This window comes from Onychomys torridus, chromosome 19, assembly GCF_903995425.1.
Source record: "Onychomys torridus chromosome 19, mOncTor1.1, whole genome shotgun sequence".
Lineage (NCBI taxonomy): Eukaryota > Metazoa > Chordata > Mammalia > Rodentia > Cricetidae > Onychomys > Onychomys torridus.
This window is the reverse complement of record NC_050461.1, coordinates 41,776,335-41,791,659: the sequence shown is the minus strand read 5'-3', so window position 1 is coordinate 41,791,659 and position 15,325 is coordinate 41,776,335. Positions and strand designations below refer to the sequence as shown.

Below are 15,325 nucleotides of genomic sequence, written 5' to 3'. Positions count from 1 at the left end.
GCTTCAGAAGCAAATTATATGTGATACCAGACTGGTTCAAGTCAACAGTACCACTTGAGAGTTGGTGGTAGTCTAAATGAGAATGGCCCCCAGAGGGTCATATGTGGAGTGCTTGGTTCTCAGATGGATTAGGAGGTATGTCACTGGGGATGGGCTTTGAGATTTCAAAAGCCTCTGCCATTGCAGTCCACCCCCACCCCGCCCCACCCACCTCGTGGCATGCTTGCTACTTCTCTAGCACCTTGCCTGCCTGCCAACTGCCATGCTTCCCACCACAATGATCATGGACTCTAACCCTCTGGAACCATGGGTCCTTGAATTAAATGTTTTCTTGCATAAGCTGCCTTGGTTATGGGGTTGCTTTTCAGCAACAAAAAGCTAACTGAGACAGCCTAGTGATGAAAGTGGATTTGAGAGCGTAATCAGCTAAATACCGGTAGCACCAAGTTATAAAAATGAAGGCCCAATAAGCTACATGGATATACTTGTAACAATCATTTCCCCTAGCAACAAGATTTTGATCGGTCCAGGAAATTGAGAAATAGATAAACATATGTATGTGCAAAAAAGGAAAGAGAGGGATAATGAGTGAAAGGAGCCTGGGTTAGAATCTGTAGATTTATCAGAATATAGGCCTCTCTACAGTTTACTTCCATCATATACATTCAAAGACCAGATTCCATCAGTGAACACAGCCAAACAGCAGAGTCATTTTGTGTTAAAATTACTTTTATTCAGGATGAAAAATACAATATGTAACCAGATTAGATGACAGTCTGTGATTAGTTCTTTATCACGTGTTTCAAAAGAACAATACACTTATTTCTCATTGTGGTTACTGCGGTATATTTCCTCTTATTATTCAGAAGCTTACAATGTAGTGTTTTGTGTAGCTTTTTCTGTGATAGCAGATAGAGTTCATTTTGCATACCAATACAGGCAGGAAAACAAAACAAAACAAAAAAAAAAAAAAAAAAAGAAAGAGTACACGATTTGTCAAAGTCAGAACAAGGAAGACACCAAATCTACAACCCGGGCTTCTGCGTTCAGGGAGTTTTCTGTTGACGTTATTTAAATAGGTGCTTTCTTGGGTATGAAATGGCCTGAATAAAGCACTAGGCTTTGCACACTGTGGCACATAAAGCTATGTCCAACACGATGGAGGAAGGTGGTCCTGAGGTAGAAAGGTGATCATGGCTCTCCTCGTATATAAAACAATTTTCTTCTTCTCAAAATAGCTATGCTGCAAATAGATACCCTTGCCCCCCAACCCACCCAACCACTCCTAAAAGAATAGCAACTGCTGACTTTCAGCCTCCTTCCAGCCAGATCCCAGCGAAAGAGAACCCAAAGTTAGCATGTCCTGATGTTTTAAAAGCACATATGTTTGAATCAAAACATATTACCTTTGCTTTTATTTTTGGTTTCTCTACAGTTGGTAATTAATTAAATGTTAAATTAAAAAAGAAAGAAAGAGAGAAAAAACAACTAAATATCTAGTTGAATGCACTCAGACATAGAGGCAGGGGTACAATCATCTAAGCATTGGTTTCACTCTGGAGAAGCAGTGATATAGGCTTGGGATTGACATCCTTCCCAGATGTGCTACTGGTCACATGAGGAGTCATGAGACATCTGTCCATTTGCCCCAAAGGTTCCCATGAGACAGGCAGTAAGTGTCTGTCTGCTTTCATAAAGGAAACAACCAGGGCTTTCAAAACTTACAAGGGACTTGAAAATACAAAACCAACAATTAAATTCTATTTAAAGGGAACTGAAGACCATGATGTGATCTAGTCTCACAATGAGAAAAGGGAAAAAAGTCTACTGTGTATTGTATGATGAAAACCAAGGCAGAAAGTTCGAGAGGTTGGACCAACTTCTGTTTCTGAGTTAAAATGAAAATATGCTTAAATGGCAACCTTTGGTAAAATAATCTTTGAGACTATTATAAGGCAGTCTTCTTTATTAGAAAGACTGCAAGATGAAATAAATAAAGACATCAAGATCTACTTACAAGAAAGGAATAAAATGCAGGAAGAAAAATACCCCAGCAGCCTTGCCAATTAGTCCACAGGATTCTTAATGGAGTCATCCAATGGTTACTAGTGGGCTAAGTGGGTGATGTCAACTGAAGTTAGATAGCATTTCCAGAATTGCTGCTTACTCCACATATATAACATATTTGATTCAAATATATGAACTTATTAATTTGGCCAAATCATAGAAACAAATACACAGAATCTATTTGGTCGTGTGGCTGATGAATTATAAATAACCAAAAATATAACGGTAAAATAGTCAAATAAGAAATGAAGTTATTGTACAAGGTTAATATGAACAGCAGAAGGAATGTAATAATGTAAAGTGGGCTAATTCTTATGCAATTTTTCTCTTGGTTATTAAAAAGACAGTTTCATTAGAAAGCCCCCACCCACTTTCCCATGGCTGTATATATTATACAAATCAGTGACAAATGCATTACCACCTCCCAAATACTTCTGTGTTCATTAATTTACAGTTGCATAGAAAGGGGAGAAGAAAACAATAATATATGTTATTATAAAAACAAAATATCCTTTTCTCTTTGGATAATCAGTGTTTTAATCCCTCAGTAGAACACACAGTCAACGCTCAACAGCATGTGTCATGGAGCCACGGAGCTTCAGGTTGAATGGGACTTGGAATTCGCATTTGCAGAAGAGGGCAATACTGAAGGTTGAGAAGTGTCGGTTGGCTAGATGAATGCTTCACATTGCCTGTGGCAAGGGAAAACATCAAGGTCAGAACAGCATTTGCAAAAGGCTGTCTGGGTAATGAAGACTTGCCAAGTCTTCAAGGCAAAATAGGGCTTCTTTCAGAACTAACTCAACTTTATATGGCTGTGTTCAAAGGGGACCCCTCATGCCCATCTGACTTCTGTTCCCTAGGATGAGGACTTTCCCTTCCACCCTGAAGTCACATGGTCAGCTTTTCATTAGAGTAGTCAACGTCAACAAAAGTGGGGGAGGGTGTCCAGATGTCTTTTTTCTTGCCCAGGCTAGAAAACAAGGCTGGTAAAAATTGAGAGGTCTTGGCTTCTTCTTGGGGAAGGTAGCAATGATGTATGTGTTACACTACCAAGACCGCACCCCAGTCTTCCTGTGGAACTAGGAAAGGACTCCTAGAGAGGGACACTTTGATAAAGCCAACCTCTCTGTCCTAGAGGAGAGGAGACTGGAATTACAATCCAAGATGTGCAGATGAATCCATTCAACAGAAAATGCTCGAAAATCTAAATCCAGGGCACACTGTGGACATGACATAATGGTTTCCATGGGGAAGGCAAGCAACGGGTCTTTTAAAAGTATTGAAATGAGATACTTTTAACAAATTACTCCAAATGGAAATTTTAACAAATTTTCTTAACAAATTACTCCAAAAGGAAAGACATGTCTCATGGAATCACATGGGCTCTTTGGGGACTTCTAGTAAAGATGCCCTGCCTACTCTGACTTCTCATTCTATGGAAGACCTTGATGTGTAACTGATTCCCCAGAATTGGAGGGAATTCATAAATTAGTTGCTGGCAAAGGTTCCCAAGGGGCTCTTTTACTTCCAGGTCTACTAAAAGTCAGTTGAGTCTTGTTTCAAGCCTATTCTCCATCAAACTTTGCTTCTGCATTGTACATTTTGCTGGTCTGAAGGAGGAAAAACTCAGCCAGTGTTCATGGTAGTCTCACTGGGCTTTAGGTTACTGGATAGTGAGGTGAGCCCTTCCTGTGTGAAACGGGTGTGAAAGCTATCCAGACATATGTCTCATTCCTTTGTAACATGGGGTCACTGCAAATAGCTAATTCAAAGTATTTTGAGAACACAGAAGGCTAGAGATAAGTTCCACGTGGGAAGGGAAGGTGTTATTTATTATTTATATCGACAGCTAAAGCTTTGGTGTTAATTTATTGTTGAAAATTGGATTAAAATTATTTTCATGCATTCTCTTACTTAGGATTTGGATGCATGTATTAAGTAGGTATATAGCAGTTCTCTTTTTAGGCAGCAGAATTCTAAACAGTGGAATTTAATGCTAAAAAGATCTAAATTTACAATCCTATGAAGGAAAGTATAGTATAAGCATCCAGGTGAAAATAGATACCTTTGATGGCTTTTCCAGGGTATGGAAATTCCACAGGAAAAAGAACAGAAAGTAGATGATGGAAGGCAGAGAATAAGGAGACCTCTAGAAAGAGTTATATATTTACTGCACCCACCAGGTTACTTTATAGTAGAGAACAATATAGCTCATCTACTCATTTTTTTCAAATCTAATACCAAAGTAGAAGGTCTCCAAGTTCACTCTCTGCTTCAAGTCATGTGCCTTGTGCCACAATGTGTCTGAGGACTGACAAGAAGATTCCCTCTCCCTTCCTGACCTCCATCTCTACAGCCACAGCCCCACCATGGAGCCATCAGACCTGAACCCTTGGCCTTTCTCCCAGTTCTGCTACATACCCCTGATTCTTGTATACCCCTCCATCCCCTCTGCTCTATACCATAGAGAGATCTGCACACTCCTGGGTGGGTCTCCATGCCATGCCCTCACTAGCTCTTCGATCTGTCCTTCTGTGCTCTCTGGATCACATGGCCCATCACCAAAGAAGCCCACACTCTCTACTCATCCCGGAACATTTCCTTCCCTACTAGCTTGGATCAGCATCAAGTTCTTCTTAAAGACACAGCCTCTGGATAGCCTGTAAGACCCCTATAACTCTTCCCTCCATGTGGCTCCATACCACCATGGGCCTCTTACCAGGCCAGACAGGGGCTTTCAGGGCTCACTTCATCCTCTTCTCCCTAAGATGCTTATTGGAGTTGTACATCATCAGAGTGCAGTAACCCGTTGTGCAGTCATCTGCTGGCCCCTTAAGCCATACTCATTAATCTCTCAGGGAGCAAATATACCAATGTCACCCAATTTGAGGCTGTTTATAAAGCTTAAGGGTTTCAACACCCATAAGCATGATTCTGCCAAAAACTCTGGTCTCTCTGCCAGGGACCCTACCCTCTAACCTCTTTAGCCAATCACACTAATGTCCAAATACAACCATTATCTTTACTTACGGCCCCTCTAATACTTCAGTTTCTACCATCACACCTTCTGACAGCCATCTCTAACTTCAGCTTACTTCTGCTAGGATGATAACTTCACCCATCCTCTGACAGCATAGGATGTAGATCATTGCCTCTCTTCTTCCATCTTTGCCCAGAACATGTCCTCACTTCCCTCACAATTGAACCCAAGACTCTGTTTCAATCCTTAAAAATCACCTTTTTGCCTTTTCTCTTAAACAATTGTACTCAACTGGCTTAACACATTCCACTTTTCAAAATGAGTTAATGCAAAGCGAGTCACCTCTGCTGTTTTTGCTCATGAACTTCGTTGTGAATAGAGGTCAACACAACCATAGGGATGGCCAGCATACAAAGTGGTGTTCCTTAGGAGCTACCTTAGTCACACTCTGTGTATAGGTGTGTCTGTTCCTCTGCACATGAACACATCTTCCTGTCTGTCTTTACACCTCCAATTCATCTTGTGCTATCTCACTTCCCTTTATAATCCTTGCTTCCAATTTCCCAGGACAACAGAAGGCGTCAGAAGAAGATGCTGCCTTTCCCCACCAGTCAGCTTCGCAGACACTTGTCATCTAGCCAAGATCCCAGCTCTGCTTGCCAATAAGATGAGACAATGTTCATTGTTTTGAAAAGACTAATAAATTCATGGAAGAAAATGTTCTCCAAAGATTTGCTGGGGCCCTGTGGTATATTGTAACTAATAGTTCCTCCTAAGAGATAAAACTAAAGGGACAGCTAGTAGGCTATAGCTTCCAGAAGTGCTCAATCAATATTTTTAGTGGAAAAAAAAAATGCAACTTCCTTTTCACTGGAGTACTGATCTTGGTATTATCCTTGTGGGACCAGACATATTTTAAAGTCAGAGTTCTGGGACAGGGACCCTAAATAGACATGTGAGGTAAAAGGTTAGTCAAAATCTACACAGAGTGACTTTACATAGTAGATAGCATGAAATGACAGCAGAGATGCAGCGTCTTACTTTGGGTACCTGGCAGAATCTGGCTTGGGAACCCCATTTCCCTGCCTGACATCTTCAGAGCTACAGTCTGTTGTATAGAATCAGGTAACACTTAAACATCAAGTAGATTTACTTATTTATAGGGAGAATGAAGCAGGACTGAACCAATAGATGCAAGTGTGCTTGCTCTAGGTTGGAATCAAGACAGTAGAGTCAATCGGGCCATTAGCTCTTACCTGTGGCCTGCTGGGGACATTTGCTGAAAAAGAAAACAGAAAAATCAATTGAGGGCTTTACTGTTGCTTTGTGGCTTCCCTCCTCATGCATGCAAATGTGCTGAGTGTTCCTCAGAAAGAGAGAGCAGCTCTGTCCTCACAGGAGTGCTAGCAAGAAGTAGGGGTCAGCCCTGCCCACAACCAACCCTCTGGCCAAATGCTCTAATCAAAGCTAGTTTCCTCAGTAACTGTCTCATATTCCATGTGATTTAAAATGCAAACATTTTACCAAAAAAATATACAAAACACATGCTAACTCTCTAAAAACATATGCACTACAACATTCAGGAAGCTCTTAGTGTTGTAAAAAAAAAATCTTAAAGTGGGTAGATGGGAGTCAGGGGAAGGGGCTGGGAGGAGAGAAGGGAGGGAAAATTGTGGTCGGTGTGTAAAATAAAGAAAAAAAATGTTAATTTAAAAACAAAAAGAGAGAAATACTGGAGAAAAAAAAACCTTCATTTTAAAACTGTGCCATGCATTTTTTGGCTTATGAATAGTAAGTACAGAGGAGATCCTATATATTGTATTGAATATATAACTCAATTCTGATCATAAGGGTCCTTCGAGGTGATATGTATTTTCTGTCAACCGTGGCTCACTCTTGCCTGGAAGTTGTGGGAAGACAGTGGTTATACTTTTGCCATCAATGAAAAAAGGGCTAATCTGCTCTTCAGCAGTCTTCCGGATTGGGATCCATAAGAACGCCTTCCATGGGTTCAGTTAAGAGCACAGAAGTTACACTAGGGTACCTAATTACCCTTCAGTGTCTTCCTCATGGAGCCCACCCCAGAGGAGCTGATGTCATTGGCTTAATGAGCCAGCACTTCTGAGTATCTTCTAGCTCTCTGCATTGGCAGCCTTATCTTTCACTGAGATCATCATCCTCATGTCCCTCGTTCTTGTGCTCTCCATTAAAAGAATTTCAGACAAGATTACACATAGCGTAGCCTAGCAGACAGAGCTGATTACAGAGCAGGACAGAGCCCCTCTGAAGGAGAACAGTAATGACCAAAGAGACCACTGTCCACATCCACATTTTAGACAGTTCTACCAGTAGTTCACAACCTTCCTAATGCTGTGACCCTTTAATATAGTTCCTCATGTGATGACCCTCAACCATAAAATTACTTTTGTTGCTACTTCATAACTGTAATTTTGCTACTGTTATGAATTGTAATGCCAACATCTGATATGTAGGACATAAGATATGCGACCCCCAAAGGGGTCTCAGCCCACAGGTTGAGAACTGCTGCTTTATACTACTTTCAAAGATCCCAGCACTGGAGAGATGCTCAGCTTAGCAGTCAAGAGCACTGGCTGCTATAACCCACATTGCAACCCACAGCAGTCTATGTCTCCAGTTCGGAGGATTTGACTCCTTTTAACCTCCATTGGCACTACATATATATGGTACAGACATACAAGCAAGCAAAACACCCATGTGCATAAAATAAGAACAAATAAATCCTTTTAAAAAAATCTCAGAATAAGTAGCTCTTCCTGAGGAAATCTGGGCGACTGTCCCCTACAAGAGGGAGAAGTGGTATATTGTTGTCCTTAATGCCCACACAGTAACCTTAGAAAGTTTAGGATTCCTACAGCCTTCTGGGTAGGATGTTTACCTCCTTCCAATGCCAGAGATATGACTCAGGATCCATTTTTTTTTTTTTTCCTGAACAGTAACTAAAGTCTTGCTATTCACAGTTGAGTTTTACAGGCCATTGACTGTGTCCTCTAAGCTTGCCAGTATCTGACGCCTTGACGGCAGAATCAGACACAGCATAGGGAAAAAGAAAGGAGGAGCTTTGCTCTTTGATGATAGCACTATGGATTCTTGGCCAAATGGGAAGGTCTCTAATCATGTAGCATGTTTTCCTTCCCTCATTTTCTTGTTTTTGTTGGTTTGCTTTTGTTTTGAGGAAGAGAAGACATCAGTGACCCACACTAGGTCATTGTGAGGGAAAGAGAGCAGGTGAGAGGTCCAGGAAGGAAAATGTGAGCCCTACCTACAGTACCTGGGAGAAGAACTAGGCTAAAACAAGCCCAGTCCTAAAGGTATGCTCCACCGGAGGAAAAAAAAAAAAAGAGTGAACCTGTACAAGCATGTGAGCTATACCCCAGGGTAGCTGAATTGAATTGTTAATAGGACAGGTTACATATACATTCCATCTGAAAGACAGTTCTGCTTGTCTCTTAAATAATGAATATATAATAGTCAAACCCCTGACAGAAGTCTAATCCATTTTGCCTTCCTATCTCTCTTAATCAAATAAAAGGCTGTCGGAGATCCCCTGAACAAACTCTGTGTGTATGTGTGTGTGTGTGTGTGTGTGTGTGTGTGTGTGTGTGTTTTAAGAAAATTAGGAAATCATCATACTTTTGTAAATTTTGAGTTTTTGATGGATGCCATTCAAGCTTGACACATGCAGGCAGGTCACAGGGGGAAATATGCCTGTAGGTTAATAATAATTCTAAAAGCATTGGTTCTAGCAGCAAAAAATTACTCAACTCACTACAAATATTCCATACATTTAAACAACATAAGAAAACTATATTATGCTAAGAAAGAAATGATTATAGTCTTCAGTAGAATTTTTACTACATGATTGGCTAATTGTCAGCACAAATTAAATTCCATTCACTAATTCTTAGTTGGGATGAGATGGTGATGCCTGCCTTGTTGCTCTGAGATGCAAAGCCATTTTAAAAGACCACAATTCAAAGATGCCCTCAGGGCCAACTGCGATATTAATTTAAAATGCAAGAATTTTAAAGTCTTACACACAACACCATGCAGACATGGGTTTAAAAAAAATCTGCTATAGTCGGCATTCATGCAATTAGGATTTATGAATACAGACTCTCATTTTAATTCCAAAATTGCCACAAGTGGAAATTCATTTGTAGCCATGCAAATTTTTTAATCCACAAAGGATCAAAAGTCAAGATTAACATGCAGATCACATACTGGCTACAAGCAAATTGAAAGTTCTCCTTAGTTACAGAAACTCAGGAGATCATTTTGGCATTGAGAGGGTGCCAATCCTATTTATTTAGATAAACTTCCAAAGGTGGTCAATAAGCTTTGGGAATTGTAGAGACTTAATAAAATATTTGCTAACTGAGCAATTTCAAAGGAGCATTAAAACTAATGAATCCTGCAAAACCTTCTTAAGTGATACTGGGAAATTTTCAGTCACTAAGCCTCTCCAGCTAGAGACACTACCATCCCAGTAAACCACTGACTACATGGTCTGGAAGTGTGTATTAGGTACCAGGTCTACACCATGCACTAATTGATTCTGTACCGATTTGAAATGATTTAATAATTTTAGTCAGAATTCTGAGATATGTGTCAATTTTATAAATGAGACAATGAAGCCCTTTTTCAAACAAAACAGAAAACATTCCCTATCTTGGAGATTTTTTTATGTCATCCAAAAAAAATGAATATAAGTAATGAAAAAGAGCAAACAATGCCATTTTCAGAAGTAAAACAAACAGCATGTAAATTCCACAGGATTCTAAAATATACCATGTACCATTTCTTAAATAAGAGGTAGTTGAATTCTTCATAATAACTAAGAGTACTCATCCACAGAAAATTTCAACATTATAAACACTGTTGGATGTACAGACTTAAGAAGAATACCAACAGTTTCCTCTTAAAGAATTGCAAGCCTCTATAAATTACTACCCTGTGAACATTGAGGATGATGTCACAGGTAGATGATTTCACAGGTAAAGAGATTCCCAAGGCAGGGGAAGGGTTTACCCTCTGCAGTGTGGTCTCCATAGAGACTGAATCTCATCTCAGGAACCAATCACCCGTGAACATCTCATCTTGTCCCCACCCAATGGGAATTATATATTTGCATCAGGGGTGGGGGCACCAGGCAGCAGCATTCACCTCTGAAGACGCAATGGTATGCTATAGCTGTAGTATTTTATTTTTCATTATAGTCTGTCTTAAGCAAGGCATAGATGAACATTTTTAAAATCAAATACACAGATTAGAATATGCTTTGGGAAAGAGTTAGAAGTGCCTTAGAGAAAGAGACTTGAAAAATAAAAATCCTGAATTTGTGGCACAATGTTTTCAATACAGAAATTATACATTTTTGTATTTATTTACAAAGCATAGATATAAGCATATTTCACACTTTGACTTCATTGCCAACAGATTTTTAGATTGAAAAGGTCCAGCATGACATTTAAATAAAAACTTCAAGACAGAATTCAATTTACAGAAGTTGTTTTTAAAGGATGAATGCATTTAGGTGGAAGCAGAGTGAAATGTAAGCGTTTCCAGAAATTTTAATTTTGAAATTCTAACTCATAAAAAAAGAGCCATTGAATCATACATAAGTCAGAACAAAAACCTCTCAAATGAAATTCAACCTTGAACTACAATTAATATAACAGATTTAACATGTTTATCTATAGTACCAACAACTGATATATATATTTTTTTCTCACTTAGGATGGAATTTTCTATGGAGCTAAAATAAACAGTGAAATGAAAGCCTAAGATTTATACAAAAATCTTAGTTTATTGACTGGCTGGCTTCAACATTAGTTTGAGAGGATTCGCCCCTGAATTATAAATGACACAGTAATGATATTTAAAAGTATTTGAAACTATGACACTTAAGTGGTGTGGCTATGGACACAAGCAGATCATTGCTGAGATACCACAGAGGTCTCTAAGGTAATAGCCCAGCAGAGTCTGCAAGGTGGCAAGAGGCCAGAGAGGAACCACTTAAAAAACTCAATTGATTAAAATCCTTATGTAATTTCCCCTGCGATTTGGAGCGCTCTCATTGGGCGCCTTTCTGGTTCTTGGCTGTTCGTATGGAAAATTCAGACTCATAATCTGTGGCCCTGTGAATTGTTTGGCTTCTATACATGACGATTATCTTATTTTTGAAAAAAAAATCACATTTCCAAAGGGAAGGGGAAGCCAGAAATAATCTCTTTCTGAGCCTGACTATGAAGACATCTGACAATATGTCTCAGGGAAGTTAGGGAGTTACCTTAGAAAGGCTATTTTCATCCTACTTTGGCACACCCTCAACATTCTTCTTTGAAGTTACACAAGTATCTTGTAGCCTGCACTTATGGGAAGTTTTGTCCTAAATGCAGGCATTGTTCTATTGGACTTTATTAGTCACTTACAAGCCATGTGGGAAAATCTCCAAGAGCAAGATCACACTCTTATTGCATCTCATGATCTGTCTGGCGTCTCTGTGGGGCTCCATTTTCTTTGTCAATGTATATGCCAGTATCATTTCAGAACAGCCTGCACCTTGCTCCTACCACTGGCTTTTGTTATCACACCAAAGAAGACAGAGGGAGAAAGAGAAAGAGAAAGGACACAGGACAGACACCCTGCGGTGTCACAATCATCCCTACTCACGGCTGCAAGAGGGAAACGTGCTGTTGATCTGCTCCATCACCTCTGTGAGGTCCGTGCTGGTGTCATGAGGCGGGGCCAGCAGGTCCTCAGATGCTGTGATAGAAGACAGAAAGAGCAGGGAGCTTGACATTAATGCACATCCTTCTACCAAAGAACCCCGTGCAGGTAAAAATGCTGCAACCAGCCCTCAAAATATTAATGGATATGAATTCCCATTGAAAAGAACAATTTTAGAATTAGGGAATTAGGAGAAACATGTGTGTTCATTTGACATGTGTAATATAACACATATACACATATAGTATAGAGAGACACACAGCGGACTGTACACAGGTCTTTGTAAAAGCTAGGAGATACTCTACCATTGAGGTATATCCTCAGCCCCAGCAATAGACTTTTATATAGTTAAAAATATATTCTATGAGTGTGTGTGGACAAATTTATATACCACAAGAAAGTATAAAACTGAAAAATAAGTAACAGTGGATTTGATGCGAATGTGTTAGTTGAAAATCCATTACTTTGCACATAAAAATATTCTACCAGTTTCTTTCTTCTTTTCATTTTTACTTTGGAGCCTTTATCACAAGCTATTTTATCTTGACATAAAAGAAATCTATGTTCTATAGTTCTTTGTGCTTTGATATGTATTCTAGGACTGAAACCACAATAGTGTTTTTAACACCATAACTGTCAGGGAGAGGTGCCCATGGTGGCTGATGGCGTTGGTGGCACTTCTGCCTTGGAGGGCGAGCAGAGCCATGTCCACTGAGATGAGGAGGGATAAAGTAGAGAAAACCATGTTTGGTGATGTTCTGCAGCATTGGATTTGGAATACAACTGTAAAAATTGTTCAGAAATAATATATTGTAAATATTCATTCTCAGAGGCTGAAGAGATGGGGGGCTCAGTACGTAAGACTGCTTGTTGCATAGGCATGAGGACCTGAGTTTGGATGCCAGAGTCCCCCTCAAAAGCTGGCTGTGATCATGTGTGCTTGTAACTTCTAGTGATGAGGGGGTGAGGTGAGACAGAGAGATTGCTGGGGCTTGCTGGTCACCCTAGCTCCAGGTTTAGTGAGAGACCCTGTCTCAAAGAATAAGTGGAGACTGAGAGCTGGACACTGATGTCCTCCTCTGGCCTCTGGGAGCACCTTCACACACATCTGTACATATAGTACATACACACACACACACACACACACACACACACACACACACACACACACCACAGACTATTCTCAAAGCAGAAAACATTAATTTCTTGCTTATTTCAAATGAAAAAAGCACTTTTCATCATTTGCCAAAATTGAACCCACTCCCACACATTTTACAAACCAGCACATCATAACTAAAGTGTTTTTTGATATTATTCAAATGGCTCTGCATTCACTGCAGGCTAGAGAGAATAAGGTTTTACGCTTAAAGCACCCAGATGTAAGAACGCTGACTAACTGAAAAACAAAAGAGAGAGCTGAATCCCAAGTGGACTGTGTGCATGGGCTTTGCCTCAGTGACACCCACCTGCCTGGTGGAACTGTGGGCCCGAGTCGGGGTCCAGGGAGTAGCTCAGTGCAGAATGCTGTGGCGAAGCCCAGGGGGAGACACCGTTGATGCGGGAGTCAGAGTCAGGCTGAAACCACATAGGAAGAAATTAGAAGAATTCATGGAACCTAGAAGGAATGGGGTTTCCTCCCTCACCCCCAACCATGGGCAGAAGAGCCTAAACAAGCGCTTGTCTTTGGGTGCCTTCAGATGCATTTCAGCATTGGCTGCATGGGAGCATGAGTACCACACGCTCTTTCCATCTTTGTCCTTTGAAGGACTCACTGGGTTAAGCTGCAGGATTTATTTCTGCTATCTCTGTCTTTCAAATTCTGCATTATTTTTATATCAACCTAGTGAACTTAGAAGTAGGTCGGGTTTACCTCTTCAGAAACTAGCATTGGCCTTCTAAAATGGCCAATGTTCTAACTTTCAAAATTGCTCCCTTCCGAGGTGACGTCCAGAGAGTATTTATCAGAGTGGTTTTGTATTCAGCAGGTTGAATGCCGATCCTGGCTGTGCAGCTCAGGAGTGGTATAGTCCGAGGCAAACTACAGAACCTTCTGTGTCACAGGTGTTGTGTGTATGAACTGCTTCAATGTTATCTTGGGGTGCACGCAAGAGTCAAGAGAAAGCTGTGCTAAAAAGCTTTACCAACTGGCCATAGCCCTGTCATAGAATTTTGTCAGGAGAATGATGAATGAGTCTTTCTAAAGCCATTTTCACAGCCTGATGCAGGGCAAACCCTTCAGAATAGCTACTGGGCATATCTTTGAACTGGTGATGGGTGTGCTGAGAAGCACATGGTCCAAATAGAAAGTAGGATCTAGAGCATGGGGATGTAGAAGTTACTTGTTAATGCAGATTCTCCATTAAATCTCTATTAGTTGAAGTCTGGTAGCTTCCCCTGTTCATACTGAGTTAAATTTCCCATCTACTTCTGGCACTTATGCTAAATCGTTACAAAGAGATAAAAGCATCACAGACTGAGATAGTCTGAGCCACATGGGTATCGGCTAGTTCCAAAAGCATTACTGTGTAAGTCTGAAAGCACATGAGCCATTAGGCGCTGGGTCTAATAGGATGGAGGGAGTGGGGTGAGCTTAGAGTGAGCCCACGAGCCTTTTCTTTCTTCCTAAGAGCATCCACAAGCTGCAGCTGAGCAAAGGCTGCAAGCAAGCTTCTGGGATGGTTCCAGGTGGAAACTAAGGTGTGTACATTAACACTTGATGCTCTAAGCCAGTGGTTCTCAACCTTCCTAATGCTATGACCCTTTAATACAGTTCCTCAGGTCGTGCTGACCCCAAACCCTACAATTATTTTTGCTGCTACTTCATAACTGTAATTTTGCTACTGTTATGAATCATAATGTAAATATTTGATGTGGAGGATATCTTATATGCAACCCCCATGAAAGGATCACTTGAACCTCCCACACGCAAAGGGGTCGTGACCCACAGGTTGAGATCCACTGCTCAAGCACTCACACAAAGAAACTTATCCTCTATTTAGGCACTACTCAGGAAGTTCAAATTCACTCTACATGCCCTCCCTGCCTCCAGTGTATGTGATATTGAGGTTAGGATCAAGCAGACATTCCGAGGTCTTAACAGAAAGCCAAGTCTGGATTCACTTCAAAAACCACTATTTTCTAAATATACAGAATCTCCAAGCTTTTAGGTAAATGACCCCCACAGCCATGTCAATGAAACTCTACAGTGATGGGCAGAGAGAAAAGTAAACAGCTAAAGGAAGGCAAGAGGTCTACTGCTCACAATGTAGGTAATGCACAAATTATAATGCTTTCAAGAATCCTGACAGGATAAAAAGACCCCGATGGCAGCTATGTCAAGATGGGCTTTCTCAAATGTAAGCAAATCCCTTGGAGAAAGGTTGTTTTTGCTTTGATGGAATGCATCATTGGTGGGAAAAAAGGCATCTCCTTTAGGATGTCACCAGATGCTACACCACATAGGCTGGAGAAAAAGGCAACTGTGACATGATGCTGGGGCCAGTC

The 15,325-nt window shown here is 40.5% G+C and overlaps 1 protein-coding gene across 5 annotated transcripts in view; it reads right to left on the bottom strand.

Annotated features, from left to right (window-relative positions):
- Window positions 1-718: 718 nt before the first annotated feature.
- Window positions 719-15,325, bottom strand: part of Utrn (utrophin) — a 495,948-nt gene continuing 481,341 nt past the window's right edge. For all 5 annotated transcript variants that reach the window (XM_036169031.1, XM_036169034.1, XM_036169032.1 and 2 more), the window contains 4 exons: window positions 13,288-13,396; window positions 11,765-11,857; window positions 6,307-6,329; window positions 719-2,759 (listed from right to left, as the gene is read on the bottom strand). In XM_036169031.1, coding sequence (XP_036024924.1) covers window positions 2,751-2,759; window positions 6,307-6,329; window positions 11,765-11,857; window positions 13,288-13,396 — 234 coding nt within the window. In that variant the 3' untranslated portion in view covers window positions 719-2,750. The remainder of the gene's footprint in view (window positions 2,760-6,306; window positions 6,330-11,764; window positions 11,858-13,287; window positions 13,397-15,325) is intronic.